Source organism: Caenorhabditis elegans, chromosome X (assembly GCF_000002985.6).
Source record: "Caenorhabditis elegans chromosome X".
Lineage (NCBI taxonomy): Eukaryota > Metazoa > Nematoda > Chromadorea > Rhabditida > Rhabditidae > Caenorhabditis > Caenorhabditis elegans.
Window position 1 is genome coordinate 9,964,923 of NC_003284.9, and position 12,292 is coordinate 9,977,214.

The 12,292-nt window shown below is 35.4% G+C and overlaps 2 protein-coding genes and 5 non-coding genes across 10 annotated transcripts; 4 read left to right on the top strand and 3 right to left on the bottom strand.

Moving 5' to 3' along the window:
• Window positions 1–669: 669 nt before the first annotated feature.
• Window positions 670–3,657, top strand: pssy-1 (Phosphatidylserine synthase). Its single transcript, NM_077272.8, has 8 exons — window positions 670–735; window positions 804–902; window positions 985–1,155; window positions 1,786–1,886; window positions 1,934–2,259; window positions 2,306–2,527; window positions 2,574–2,924; window positions 3,092–3,657. The coding sequence occupies exons 1-8, from the start codon at window positions 677–679 to the stop codon at window positions 3,284–3,286; spliced, it is 1,524 nt and encodes a 507-aa protein (NP_509673.1). The 5' UTR covers window positions 670–676; the 3' UTR covers window positions 3,287–3,657.
• On the bottom strand, window positions 3,595–11,384 carry mgl-1 (the record flags this gene model as incomplete). 4 transcript variants are annotated; one of them, NM_077273.4, is made up of 20 exons in its annotated part: window positions 3,595–3,866; window positions 4,269–4,414; window positions 4,464–4,711; window positions 4,754–4,826; window positions 4,869–5,127; window positions 5,417–5,655; window positions 5,697–5,798; window positions 5,856–6,019; window positions 6,068–6,215; window positions 6,261–6,357; window positions 6,729–7,100; window positions 7,179–7,293; window positions 7,409–7,518; window positions 7,564–7,752; window positions 7,875–7,984; window positions 8,029–8,110; window positions 8,168–8,274; window positions 8,877–8,912; window positions 9,000–9,083; window positions 10,861–11,095. In NM_077273.4, 20 exons carry the CDS (start codon window positions 10,867–10,869, stop codon window positions 3,707–3,709), a joined length of 2,850 nt encoding a protein of 949 aa, NP_509674.2. The 4 variants fall into 4 exon arrangements, with proteins under 4 accessions (NP_509674.2, NP_001300387.1, NP_001123193.2 ...); NM_001313458.3 differs by lacking the exon at window positions 10,861–11,095 and adding an exon at window positions 11,367–11,384 and having other exon boundaries at window positions 3,707–3,866; NM_001129721.4 differs by lacking the exon at window positions 10,861–11,095 and having other exon boundaries at window positions 3,707–3,866; window positions 9,000–9,059.
• ZC506.5 lies at window positions 5,733–5,877 on the top strand. The gene has a single exon (NR_071902.1). It is a non-coding gene; the product is annotated as an Unclassified non-coding RNA ZC506.5 (non-coding RNA).
• ZC506.7 lies at window positions 6,532–6,697 on the top strand. The gene has a single exon (NR_071903.1). It is a non-coding gene; the product is annotated as an Unclassified non-coding RNA ZC506.7 (non-coding RNA).
• ZC506.8 lies at window positions 10,991–11,306 on the bottom strand. The gene has a single exon (NR_071904.1). It is a non-coding gene; the product is annotated as an Unclassified non-coding RNA ZC506.8 (non-coding RNA).
• Window positions 11,133–11,306, top strand: ZC506.9. Its single transcript, NR_071905.1, has one exon. It is a non-coding gene; the product is annotated as an Unclassified non-coding RNA ZC506.9 (non-coding RNA).
• Window positions 11,385–11,950: 566 nt separating the features above from the next.
• ZC506.6 lies at window positions 11,951–12,008 on the bottom strand. The gene has a single exon (NR_071906.1). It is a non-coding gene; the product is annotated as an Unclassified non-coding RNA ZC506.6 (non-coding RNA).
• Window positions 12,009–12,292: the final 284 nt, after the last annotated feature.

Genomic DNA, 12,292 nt, shown 5'->3' on the forward strand with positions numbered 1-12,292 from the left:
CACTTCTATTTTTTTCGAACCCTTCATGATTCATGACTTTTGATCATTTGTTTCGTAGTCATTGTTCGAAAATTAAACAACATTGATTTTTTAAAAACATCTATTTCTCCTGTCTGACTTTGAAATTTTGTGCAATCTGATAAAATGTTTTTATAATACGTAGGCTAGACAAAATATTTTCACAAAAAATAAATTTCTTATCAATTAGTTTCCGTTTTGCACAATTTTAGTTTCCTTGAAAAATAAAAACTACAAACTTGTTTGATTGATGTGAAAACATTATTTATTGTGCCCATCTAGATAGCATACAAACAATAGAGATTTTGAAAGAAATGACTTGTCACGAGAAAATTTCAAGTGGCTTCCGCTTTGGTCACTGAATTTAAAAGCTTCTGGAAGACATAGATTTTTTTCAAGTTTTCAAATTTGTTCAAATTGTTTTAAACGAAAAGTACACAAATTAGAAGGATTAATCTTTTCTTTTCATCTCCATCAGATTTCTCTGCACCCGTAAGAGTGTCTTCATGTCGTGCAACACATGGTCCGATTTCTTATCAACTTACTCTCTCCAATTTCTCTCTTTTGCCCTATCGAACGATCATTTCTCTTTGTCGTTTTTTTCTGTTTCACGCAGCATTGTTCTAAAGTATAAAACGTTACTTTTAGTAGATTTCAGATGGCCGACGACGTCTTAGGGACACCCGACAACATGACGCCTCGAAAAAGAAAGAACAGGTATTTTATTTAAAAGTTTGAAATGAAGTACATACTGTTAATTTGAAAATTTTCAATTTTCACTTCAGATCGAACAATGAACAACCTGAAGAGATGCATCTATTAGACGACAGAGTTGGGGATGCAGCAGCCACAACAGAAGCAGAAGCGGATTCCGACGACGAAAGGTCGGTTGTCTATTTGTGTTTTAGAGACACGAGTTCTTCTCGTTTCTCACATTTAACATGTCTCGAATACCTTTTTTCACAGTGAGAAAAGAGTGCGCAGAAACAAATCACGCCGTCAGTTGGAAAGTACACACTTTCAAATGGTGAATGAACGAGTTGTCGAGGATATCACGGTGGATTTTCTTTATAAACCACATACATTGACAATTCTTGGACTGCTGGTTGTTTTCATTTCCTATAAAGCTTTTACTGGGTGAGTTGGTTTCTACACACAACTTGTATGCTTCAAACTTGTGAATGATCCAATAGATATTGAACATAAAAACCAAAAAATGCATTTTTGAAGTGATTATCGTTATCGTGTATTCTCTATTAGTGCTGCATGCAACACCAATTTCCAGGTCCTTTTTTAATGCAGCACTATTAGAGACTGCAGTACTACTGGAGACGGCAGCACTAATTTTCGAGCGGCTACTTTCAGTTGGAGATCGCTGGATTTTAGTCAAAAAAAAACTCCATTTTTAAGCAGAAATTCATTAACATTGTCAACTTTTGCAACAAAAAGACCCGATAATTCAATTATTATTCAAATTTCTCATCGACACCGTTTTTTAGTCTTGAATATTAATAGCTTCAACATAAATTTTTGAAAGAGATTCCAAAGATCTTTTAAAAATTCAGAAAGATTTAAATATAGTGCGCTCATAAAAAGGCATTAACTGTAATTTTTAACTACTTAGTTACGCAAATAATTAAATAACAGAGAGAAGTATGAAAAAACTTAATAATACTCTTTTTGCAAAATGTGGTGAACTCTGAAATTTTCTGAACGTTCACTTCGATTTCACTACTAAATTCAAAATTACCAAAACATTTTTTACAGATTCACAGAAGAGGCAAATGCAACAGATCGAAATGTGTACGACGGACTTCTCGGAACACTCGCTCTTTTTCTTGTTGTCAGCGCACTCGCATTTCCTAACGGTCCGTATTCAATATCCTCATACCGCTTTAAACGGCTAGTTTTACAGGGCCCTTCATCCGACCGCATCCAGTTTTCTGGCGAATTGTGTTTGGAGTCTCTGTTGTCTACCTTATGTTGCTTCAATTCACCCTTTTCCAAACCTACACGGACATTAAAACTGTGCTAACGTGGCTTGATCCAAAAGGACTGGGAAATGAAGATCTTGTGGAAAAGGAATACGCCATCAACTGCTCTGATGTTTCTCTTGAAAGACTTTGGAGTCACATGGACATCTTTGCAGTTGGACATTTTACTGGATGGGCAATGAAAGCACTGCTCATTCGACACGGAGTTCTGTGTTGGTACATTAGTATTGCTTGGGAACTCACTGAGGTTTGAAACATATATACTAATCATGAACTATTTTTGCAAGTTTTAGATCGTTTTTACCCAACTTCTTCCAAATTTTGCCGAATGTTGGTGGGATGCAATAATTCTAGATGTTCTCATTTGCAATGGACTTGGAATCTTCGCTGGCCTTCAAATCTGCAAATGGCTTTCAATGCGTAATTTTCATTGGGAGAGCATAAAGCACATTAAGACGAACCGTGGCCGTTTTAAGAGAATGGTTATGCAATTCACACCGGAAAGCTGGAATGATGTGAGTAATAAAATCCGCGTAACTTAAAAACGGTTTTTTGTTGCAGTTCGATTGGGGATCCTTCACAGTAACGATTAAGAGAACAATGTCGGTTTATGTTTTTGTTCTGATTTGGTTGCTAACCGAGCTGAACACATTCTTCATGAAACACGTGTTTTCTGTGGACACAAAACATCCAGTTGTCTTTTGGAGACTTATTCTCATTGCATTTATCTCTGCTCCTTCAATTCGTCAATTTTACCTCTACGCTACGGATCCTCTAATCAAGCGTCTTGGTATGCAATGCTGGGTGTATTTGGCAGTGTGTGCATTGGAAGCGGCCATTTGTGTTAAGTTTGGTATCCACATGTTCCCACGAGTAGCGATTACGCCGATTGTTATTTGGATTTTGTTCTTGGTGAGTAACGGATTGAATCATCATAGATTTGAAGGCAGAGTTGTATTATTTCTTGTTCTTCTTTAATGGACGTTTAAAAGATAATTTTTATAGAGGCAACACACTATTAACTGGAATATTTCAGTACAAATTTTGAATGAATATATACTGACTACTATTTTTTTCAGATTGTTGGTACATTCTTCAGCGTTTGGTTCTCGGTGTGGTGGGCAAAGCGTTCTTCAGCTACTACTGAAATTGAGATCGACGGCGAGAACTGTGACATTTATCTAGATTCGTCACATGAAAACCTCGGGGCAATTCACGATGATGTTCGTCGCAGACGCCGAGATCTCGGATTCTCTGAATCTGATCTCAACTGATGTGATCAACTTTCAACATTAGAAAGTGTCAAATGTTTGCGCTTTCACGCTTTCCTTCTCTCAATTTATATGTTTCATACGTTCTCAAATTTCAGGTCTAGACATTTTTCTAATGTTTTCTTACTTATTTTATATTTTTATTGCCCATTTCTCGGACATATCTTATATATGATTCCATGTTTCTTTTAATTTGGAAAATGTTTTTAGGAGATTTATAATAATAATCTGCAGGAATGCAATTCGAAATTTTCTCACTTTTCCTGTTTGCTATGTCATTTTTTGTCAATCCAATCAGTTCAATCTCAAATCGTGTTCGTCCGAATAGTTCATTCATTCCGTATCAAAAGAAAGAATTATCGATAAACAATTTTCGTTATCAGGTATATTGATACATATGCACAATAAATTAATGGATATCATTCATAAGAAAGTATCGTGAGCAGAGCTGGTGCTCGTTGGCTGAGATGTCTTGCGTGATGATCGTCTTCGTGTACTGTCAGTGAGCAAAGCGGTGTACTGATTTGGCTCGTCGATGCTATTGGCACATAATCGGGAACTACAGTTTCCTAATGATCTGCTACTGGAAAAAATAATAAATATTAATAAATAATAATAAATAATATTCTGAACCAACAGAACAAATACACTCGAAAAGTTTAGATAATTTAGTTACTCAACATGCAAAAATAATTTCACTCGAAAAATGTTATTTATTTCAATGGCACAGACAAAGTGATTATAAAGATGGGTTTAATGGTTGTTAAAAAGACTACAACACTTATTCATATTTCAAAATGTTTAAAAAATACTCGGTAAAGTAAAACCTTCATGTAATTCAAAATTTAGTGTCTTGTGCATCAGAGTCTGCGTTCGTACTTTTTCTGAATTTTCGTTTCAAAACTTTAAAATTGTTGTTCGTTTTTAAAATGGGGTGTTAAAGTATCATATTAACTGTTCACATTTTTTTTGAAAGTCAGCCCACCTTTTGTTAAGCATACTTTCACCTTCCTGCTTTCGGACGTTTTTGTGTTTTTCAAACAAAATGATCCAAAGCTTTGGTGAAAATATGCATGCTAATGCCACATTGGCTGACATGGAAATTGAAATACAAAGAGATGATGTTTGAATCTGAAAAAATAAGAAAAACAGTCATCATAGTCACGAAACTGTAATTTACTTGGAAATCACTTCCGGTTCCAAAAAAAAAGAAAATCCAACTGAGCCAAACAACACATGTCGTGTACATGGAGAAGCCGATGAATTTTGTCTCGTTGAAATTTTCGGGCACTTTTCTAGTTTTTACAGCATACGTTGTACAAAGCACAATCAGGAAACCATCATAAGCCAATGAATACAAAAAGTGATGGTCAGGAACATTACAAGTTAAAACCACCTGGTCCCTGGTGGGGTAGTGGTGTCTCCAACCTAAAAATTACTCAGACATCACTTCATAAATAGCCAATTTACCTGGTGGCACTACTGACAGCCAAATAAGACTTCCGATCAATTGTACTCCGGCTAGCATTGCAGTCATGACAACCTATAAATAGTGTACTTCCGTTGGCTTGTCACCGGAGCTCACCTGAGAGATGGGAGATATGAATCTTGGTCGTTGAGCAGATCTTGTGCTGAAGATGCGGAAAATTCTATTGGTTTTTACAAACATTGCAGAGTATAGACAAGAAAATGCGAATCCAATTCCTGTTCGTTTGATAGCACATACAATTGCACTTGGTTTTGATAGAAGAACAAATGTCATGCAGTAACACATAATCATGGAAATAAGCAAAATGTAGCTTAGCTCTCGCCCCGAAGCTTTAACGACAGGGGTTTCATTATATCTGAAAATAATTTAGTATTTATGAAACATTAAGTGTTAAAATATTGTTTGAAATATTACATTTTCCGTTCGGTCTGATTCATTAAAAAAATTTAACGATTTTCGCCTGGGCTTAAAACTCACATATAAAGAGTACACCACTGTTTGAAAAACTTAAACTGACAATCATTTTATTTTTCGAATTTTTTAAAAATATCCCATCATACGCCATAATGTAGAACAGACAAACATATTTGACAGGTTTTCTGTTATGTTTAACACTAATCATTTTTAATCGTTCTCAAACTCACATCACATACACCACTATCACAAAGAGTGTGGCAATAATTCCAAACACTGCTAAAATGGTTGGAACCAACGAGTACATCGACCTCCATCTCATATATTTTAACTGGGAAAGAGATAGATCAAAACATCCTTTCCTATCCTTTGTTGGCCACCATCCCTGTTCACACCCTACACAATGAGTTTCATTGATGAGATATTCGTAGTCTTCACATTTGCTGCATGCCCAACAACATTGTTCATCCTAAAAGTGTCTTACTTTGAATGTTCTAAACTCTTGCAAACCTTTATCAACTGTTTTCTGAACCCGATTTTACAGGGCAAAGAACAAACGGAGACTGGTGTATGATCAGGATCCCACCATAAGTTTTTCTCATAAATGGTCAACTGAAAATTTCAATTATTCATAATCTTTGGACTACTTCAAAAAATTTCATGACGTACGTTGTTCTCACTCCAGTGTCCAATTTCTACATAATCAGATGGCGAGCTCTCGTCATCTGTCATCCTCCGCTTTTTATCCATGGATTTTGGCTTATATGTCAAAATTGTGTAACTAGCTGGACCATCTCCTTGTGGTGAAAAACGAAACCTTTTTCCAACAATATCTGAAAAAGGAGACAAACGGAATGAAGAAAAAATCGATATAGTTTTACCTGTAAAGTTAACTTTGAGCAAATAATTTTGATAAAAGTCACTTCCATCAATGTTTTGCATGGCGTGGCATATTTCAGGTTGCTTGCTGTACCGAGAAATCCAGTGATTTTCGATAGCATCATCTGGACATATCGCTTGTTTCATAGACTGAAATCTCCAAAATTAAAGAATAACAAAAAAGCTAATGATTACTTGGAGCCCATGAGCAATGGCATAGACTGCATCAATTACAAATTGAACCTTGTCATCTGCATTGAAGCCTTCGGTGGATTGTTTGATATCCTCGCACCTAAAGATCTACAATATGTGCCACATTTCTACAGTTTGAGATCATCGCAGAAGAATATCTAAATAAAGTTTGCATAGATTTGCAAGCTATTTGAGAGTTGTGAACATTTCAGAATTGTATGCCCTTTCATAACAGTTTCGCGATTTTTTCAAGCACTGGTAAAACACATTTTTTGAATTCAATGAGTCACTTTATTTTTAGATACTAAAATGTAAGAAGACGAAAAAATATTCAAGAATTTTTAAGAAAATGCGGTTGTTCCAAATCCAGATCCAGAAAATTACATTACTATCTAAAGTATTGAATACATTACTTTAGATAGTAATGTATTCAAACTTTTTTCCAATATTTTTAGCGCCGAATGAACAAACCTTGATGCCGTTGACCCAGGCGGAGTATCAAATTCACATTTGTACTTTACTTGCCACAACTCCCTTAACCATTTATTTCTTTCGAACGCTTCTGTACCAGGATGCAAACTCATAAAATACTCTTCAAATGACGGAACTTTCTGTGATGCCAACATCAAAACTATAGCTCCTTGAGCTGCTAGCCGATTGTCTCCTGCGGTATACTTGTCATTGTTTCTATCCCACGACTCTGATGCAAGCCAAATGATACGCTTCTTTGCGCCGGACGTCAACTTCATCCTTTCTGCCGTGTATCGCAATATGTCTGGGATGTATTCTGTTCCTACAAACAGAACCACCACCGTTGCTCCAACATTTTTCTCGGGTTGAAGTCTGAAACATCAAACATATGCTAAATTCAATTGAACGGAAAATTGACTTCCGGTCAGCCCAGTCAGCTGGCCGACCTACTTTTGAACCAAATTGTTGATTGACTCCGTGAAACTTTCTTTTTTATTTTGTATTCGTTCTTCTAGTGCGATGCAGATTCCTTTCTTTCTTGCTTCTTTTTTGAAAGCGTCAGCACCTGAAATATTTATCAAGTAAGTAAATATTAATTTAAAGCTGAATGACTGGAGTTTCTGAACTGATGACGCTTCGCTACTCAAACACCCAAATGATCAAATGCTTAGGATGATTACCCAATTCTCCGTATTCATCTGCCGAGTAAACAAGGGAAACATAACTCCATTTGAATTTAACAGCGATTTCGACCATTGCCATAGCCTGATAATCATCAGAAGGTACTGTTCTAAAATACAGATTGTTGTTATTAATGTTTACACATGAAACTCACCTTGCAAAATATTCAAATCGGTTTTTATCCGACAAGTCTGCATTAGTACTTGCAGGGCTAACTTGTGCTATTCGAAACAGTCGCAATAGGTTTGCTAATTGTACAGACACAGAACTATAACTACCACCTACTACTGCTGCTACATTCTTCTTTTGTGATTGTTTCTTGAGATTTGGATCGCTCCCATCCCTGAAAAGTATAAAATATTTCATTTGAAAGTTGTTCATGTTTTAATTCAGAAAAGCATCTTGTCTTTTTGCAACTCGAATTTGCTTGAACTCTTGTTGCTGTCCTAAGAGTTAGTCACTTACAGACAAACATAATCAGAAGCTTCTGAGGATCCAATCATATCTCTCACAAAATCTAAACTCTGGTTTAGCGCATATGCTGGATTTGAGCATGAATCAAGAATAAGTGCACCCTGAAATAAAATAATTTTTCACATCGAAATTTTCATCCCCTTACCAATTTGTACCCGCGAAGAAAGTCGTTTTGAGAGTTAATCTGGTCGAGCGCATAGAGCATTGCTTCCACTCGATGCACACCCCTGTCATTATTTTTATGAGTGTTATGATTGACCACAGGATCGGCGCCAAATGCTCACCTGGTTTCGGCTATTTCGCCACATGGCTCATCGCCGTTTAATGACTTTGAATGAACTGGAAAGACGCCACCGATTAATATATCTCCGGGTATTCGGATTTGTCGAACCTTAAATGAAAATTTTATTTGAATAAAAATCAATGATGTTAAAAGTTTTTAAAATTATCGTAAAGTTGATGAAACAAAGTTCGTGTTACGGTCAGTTTGTTCATTTTACAACGATTTTACAATCATACAATGATGTTTCTAAAATTAACGTGAGATCTGCGAAAACACTACACATAAGTTTGATTTCTTTGAATAATTCAGCCTCGGTGCATTATTTGACTATGATTTCCAAAACATCATAGAACACAACTTCTAAGCTTATTGAGTATAGGATAAATTAAAACTAATCCCCAGCTCATCATAATAACTCTTGATAAAATGTTAATTTGAAAAATGTTAACTTTATGTAGTTGTTTTCTTTGAGAAGTATTTAAAACAGCTGCAAACATCTACAAAGGGCAAAATTTTGTCAAAAAAAACTTTGAACCCAAGCGTAAATGCAAGTGACATTTTCAATACTCTCAACCCCGGAAGTCCTCAATTTAGTATAAATACTTTTGCAGTTCAAACATCTTTTGAAGAAAATTTTGGAAGTCGAGAAACGTTCATATTCACATGACTAATGAGCCCACAAAGTATCAAATAACCATAAAAGAACTAACTTTTGGAGGTGGAGCGAGGTCGACGGCTTCCGTTGTCTGAAAGATCTCTTTTTTTGTTTTTTTTTGTTGTAAAGTTTGTAAAATAAAATGAAATTTAAAATCTATGCAAAAAATTGAAGTTACCTGTGCAACCACATTGACATTTGCAAGTATCTGTATAGCAAGTGCAAGCACCGAGAACATGTGTCGAATTATTGAAGGGGGTTTCTGAAAAGTTGACAAGCTAGAAAAAAGAACGGAAACAAAATGAAGTTGTCTTTGTTTCCCACGCGCTATCCACACTATGACTATTTTTCATTTTTCCTGTCATGAAAACCCACAAGGATTTTGGCGTGATTGCGAATTAATCGATGTAAAACGATAATTTATTTAAATCGAAATGGTTAATGGGTAGTGCGGAAAATACAAATAAATTTCAGTACTACCGTAGGTTTTTTTTTGTATTTCTACAATTGTTACAATTTTTGGTATATAAAAGAGTCTCAGATGTACAATAGTCTTAAAACAACCGGCGGTAGTGATTAAACAAATGGTTAAGACAATCAAGGAACTGTTGGTTGAGCAGATGCAACCAGCGTTGCTCAAGACTCCATTTTTTGTCCATTATTTCGCGATTTTTTTCTTATAGTTTTTGTTCCAAAAAATTTCGGAACTCATTTTCCTATCATCCATGTACATACTAATGGGCCATAATGTGTTTTTTCGATTTGGATTCAAGCATCTTCTCCCTCTCAAAAGAATGGATTTAACAATGAGCCGCCGATGTGTAGGAAAAAAGTTGAAGAAACGAAAAATGAAAGGAAGATTCTATGCCACCGCCACCCCTATTACGTATTTTTGCGGCGGCGACGTGTGCGTAGAAATTCGAGATTCTTAACGGGAGGAAACCAATAATGGGAGAAAATGGGAAAAAAAAGAAACATTACATAACAAAAACTGTCTTATAAAATTAGGTGGGAGGAAAAAGTTGTCTGGTGTATTTGTAAAGGATTTGGATTTGTGCACAAAATAAAAGGCAATAAATGACTTTTTACAAAGTTATTGTAAAGAATGTTCTAATCGGTAGGTAAGTTATCTCAAAAAAGGATGGGATCATAAAAAAATAATCTCCCTATACAAGTTGCTGACACCTACTTGGCTTCTTGTACTTATTCAACAAAAAAAAATACTTTGGAGTTGGGAGCAGAGCATGAATCAAGAATAATTGATCTCCGAATTTAATTATCACAAAAAAAAAGAAACCAAAACGTTCAAAAACACCCAGTTTTGTGTATACATTTTTCAAATTTGGCAGTTCATAATTTTGGAAAGTGTTTTATTCACATGGCGTTATCACGTAACGGTTGTAATTGTGTAAAGTAAGAAAAAACGAACATATTATTTGAAAGTGAAGAATTGTACAATCCCTAAAGGAATCAAAAAACTTTTTAAAAGTGTATGTATTTACTTCATTTTTCTTCCTCAAAAATAATAGTTTTTGTAACAGTTTTGATATTGGTTTAATTGGCAACAATTTTGAAAATGCACTCCACGGACAATTATTTGTATTTTTAAAAGTCATATTTTTTTTTTGCTCAGCGCAGATTTACTATTTTCGATTAGAATTCTGAGGTTTTCATCATTTCTTTTTTCAATGTGTTTCATTTTACATTACGTTTCAATTTTTCATTTAGTAGTGACACTTTACCTAACAGTAACTTCCAATTATATATGTTGTTAGTATAAGTTTGAAATTTACTCGAGGTCAACAGTCTAACATTTTTGAAAGTTTGAAATTTAGGGCAATATTTGTGAGATGAGAGAATGGAACGGTTTTCGAGGGCTCATTATAAGTTTCAATGAAAGTGAGTGAGTTAACTAATAATAGTCTTTATGTCATGAGTCTGGGACGACGTCTATATTTTTCAGTTAATAATTGTCGCCATTACCAGCCCAATTGTGATGGGCTTTCCCCATTTATTTATTAAAATAAACTTTCGCTTACCGGTACCATGATTTGAGTATTGAATAAAAATAAAGTTTTCAACTCTAGAAATGGATTTTAAGAGAATGGAAAGGATAAGAGGGCGTTAGTCTTGTGTGACACAACACAAGCAGCCGGGGCACACGGGGGCAGATTCGGTTAACAAGGCGAGAGGCGAAACACGATCCGTGCTATTCTAATGAGCACTATGAGTATGGAAACTCTTGTTCCCTATATACATTCATATGTGTCGTTTGCATGTCTGTCGTTTTCTGAAGGGGACCGCCGGTCTCCACCCATTTCGTCGACCTCTAGCCAATTTTCGGAGCAGTAGGAGTAAGCAGCAAAGAAGGAATCCAAATCCGGGCGGCGCCGGAAGGACCTGCCTTCATCTGCTCCTCTCCTCAAACGCTACATCAGAAGCCGGTCGCACGCGACAAAAATTTCCATAATTCTCAATAAGGGCGCACTTTTATTCTTTCTAGAAGCAAGATTTGCATGTGTTGGAAAATAAAAACATACCTTACCCGAAATGTTTGCCTCATGAATGTGATTTTTGTTAAAGAAGTGAATACTGCTCCATAAGAATTTCTGATAACAGATAGATATCAATATTGAAGGTCTCCAAGTTCTGCAAAATCAAAAAAAAAATTACATATAAACGGTAGCTAAAATCAGTACGATCAATAAAGTGATAAAGTTATCAATCTGTTTCTAATTGTTCAGAATTGTTTTAAACGAGTCATCTTAATTCTGATACATAAATCACGTCTTAATCTCTATGAATGTTACCAGTGCATCAAATACAAAATTCTAAAGTGTTGTCAGTTGCAAAAAAACCACTAACTCAAAAATATGCATAAGGAAGAATTAATGAAGCGACCAAGAACCAAAAAGACAGCCGGAATCTGCCCTTCTGACGCGGAAGATAACTCATTAAAATGTGGACTCCAGAGCTGGCCACAGAATAGAAATAAGTGGGAATAGAAAAGAATGAGATCTTAGATTTATAACTCGTCATTTTTTTTGCGAAATTCTACTGAGGTGTGGTAGTGGTGATACGATGAATGCGATGAGTAGCAAGCAGAAAAGAACTGAGCTGGAAAAAACGGAATGGATGAGGAGAACGGCACTTCTATCTAGTACTGAATTTTAAAGTTGGAAGACGAAGAAAACAAGTGATGATGGTGAGAGTGAACAACAGACAACGATTGGTACAGCTTTTGTCGGCACCTCAATTTTTTTTTGATCTCTAGGCATCCGGAAATTTTGAATATTCGTCGAATTCAGTTTTATTCTAATGCGTATTGTGAACAATAATCTGCTGAATTATTTAAAACATTTCAATATGGTTTGGATTTTCAAATCAGATTACTGTTTTCACTTTTATTAAACCGACTGTGTCTTTAAAAAATCTGAAAATAAATAAACTACAATTTGCAAAATTCTTTTT

What these genes read in the sequence shown, in the direction of transcription:
- pssy-1 (NM_077272.8), top strand. Translation starts at nt 677, where the DNA reads ATGGCCGACGACGTCTTAGGGACACCCGACAACATGACGCCTCGAAAA. An exon ending in GCGGATTCCGACGACGAAAG is followed by an intron (nt 903 to 984) that starts GTCGGTTGTCTA and finishes CTTTTTTCACAG; the next exon opens with TGAGAAAAGAGTGCGCAGAA. An exon ending in TTGCTTGGGAACTCACTGAG is followed by an intron (nt 2,260 to 2,305) that starts GTTTGAAACATA and finishes TGCAAGTTTTAG; the next exon opens with ATCGTTTTTACCCAACTTCT.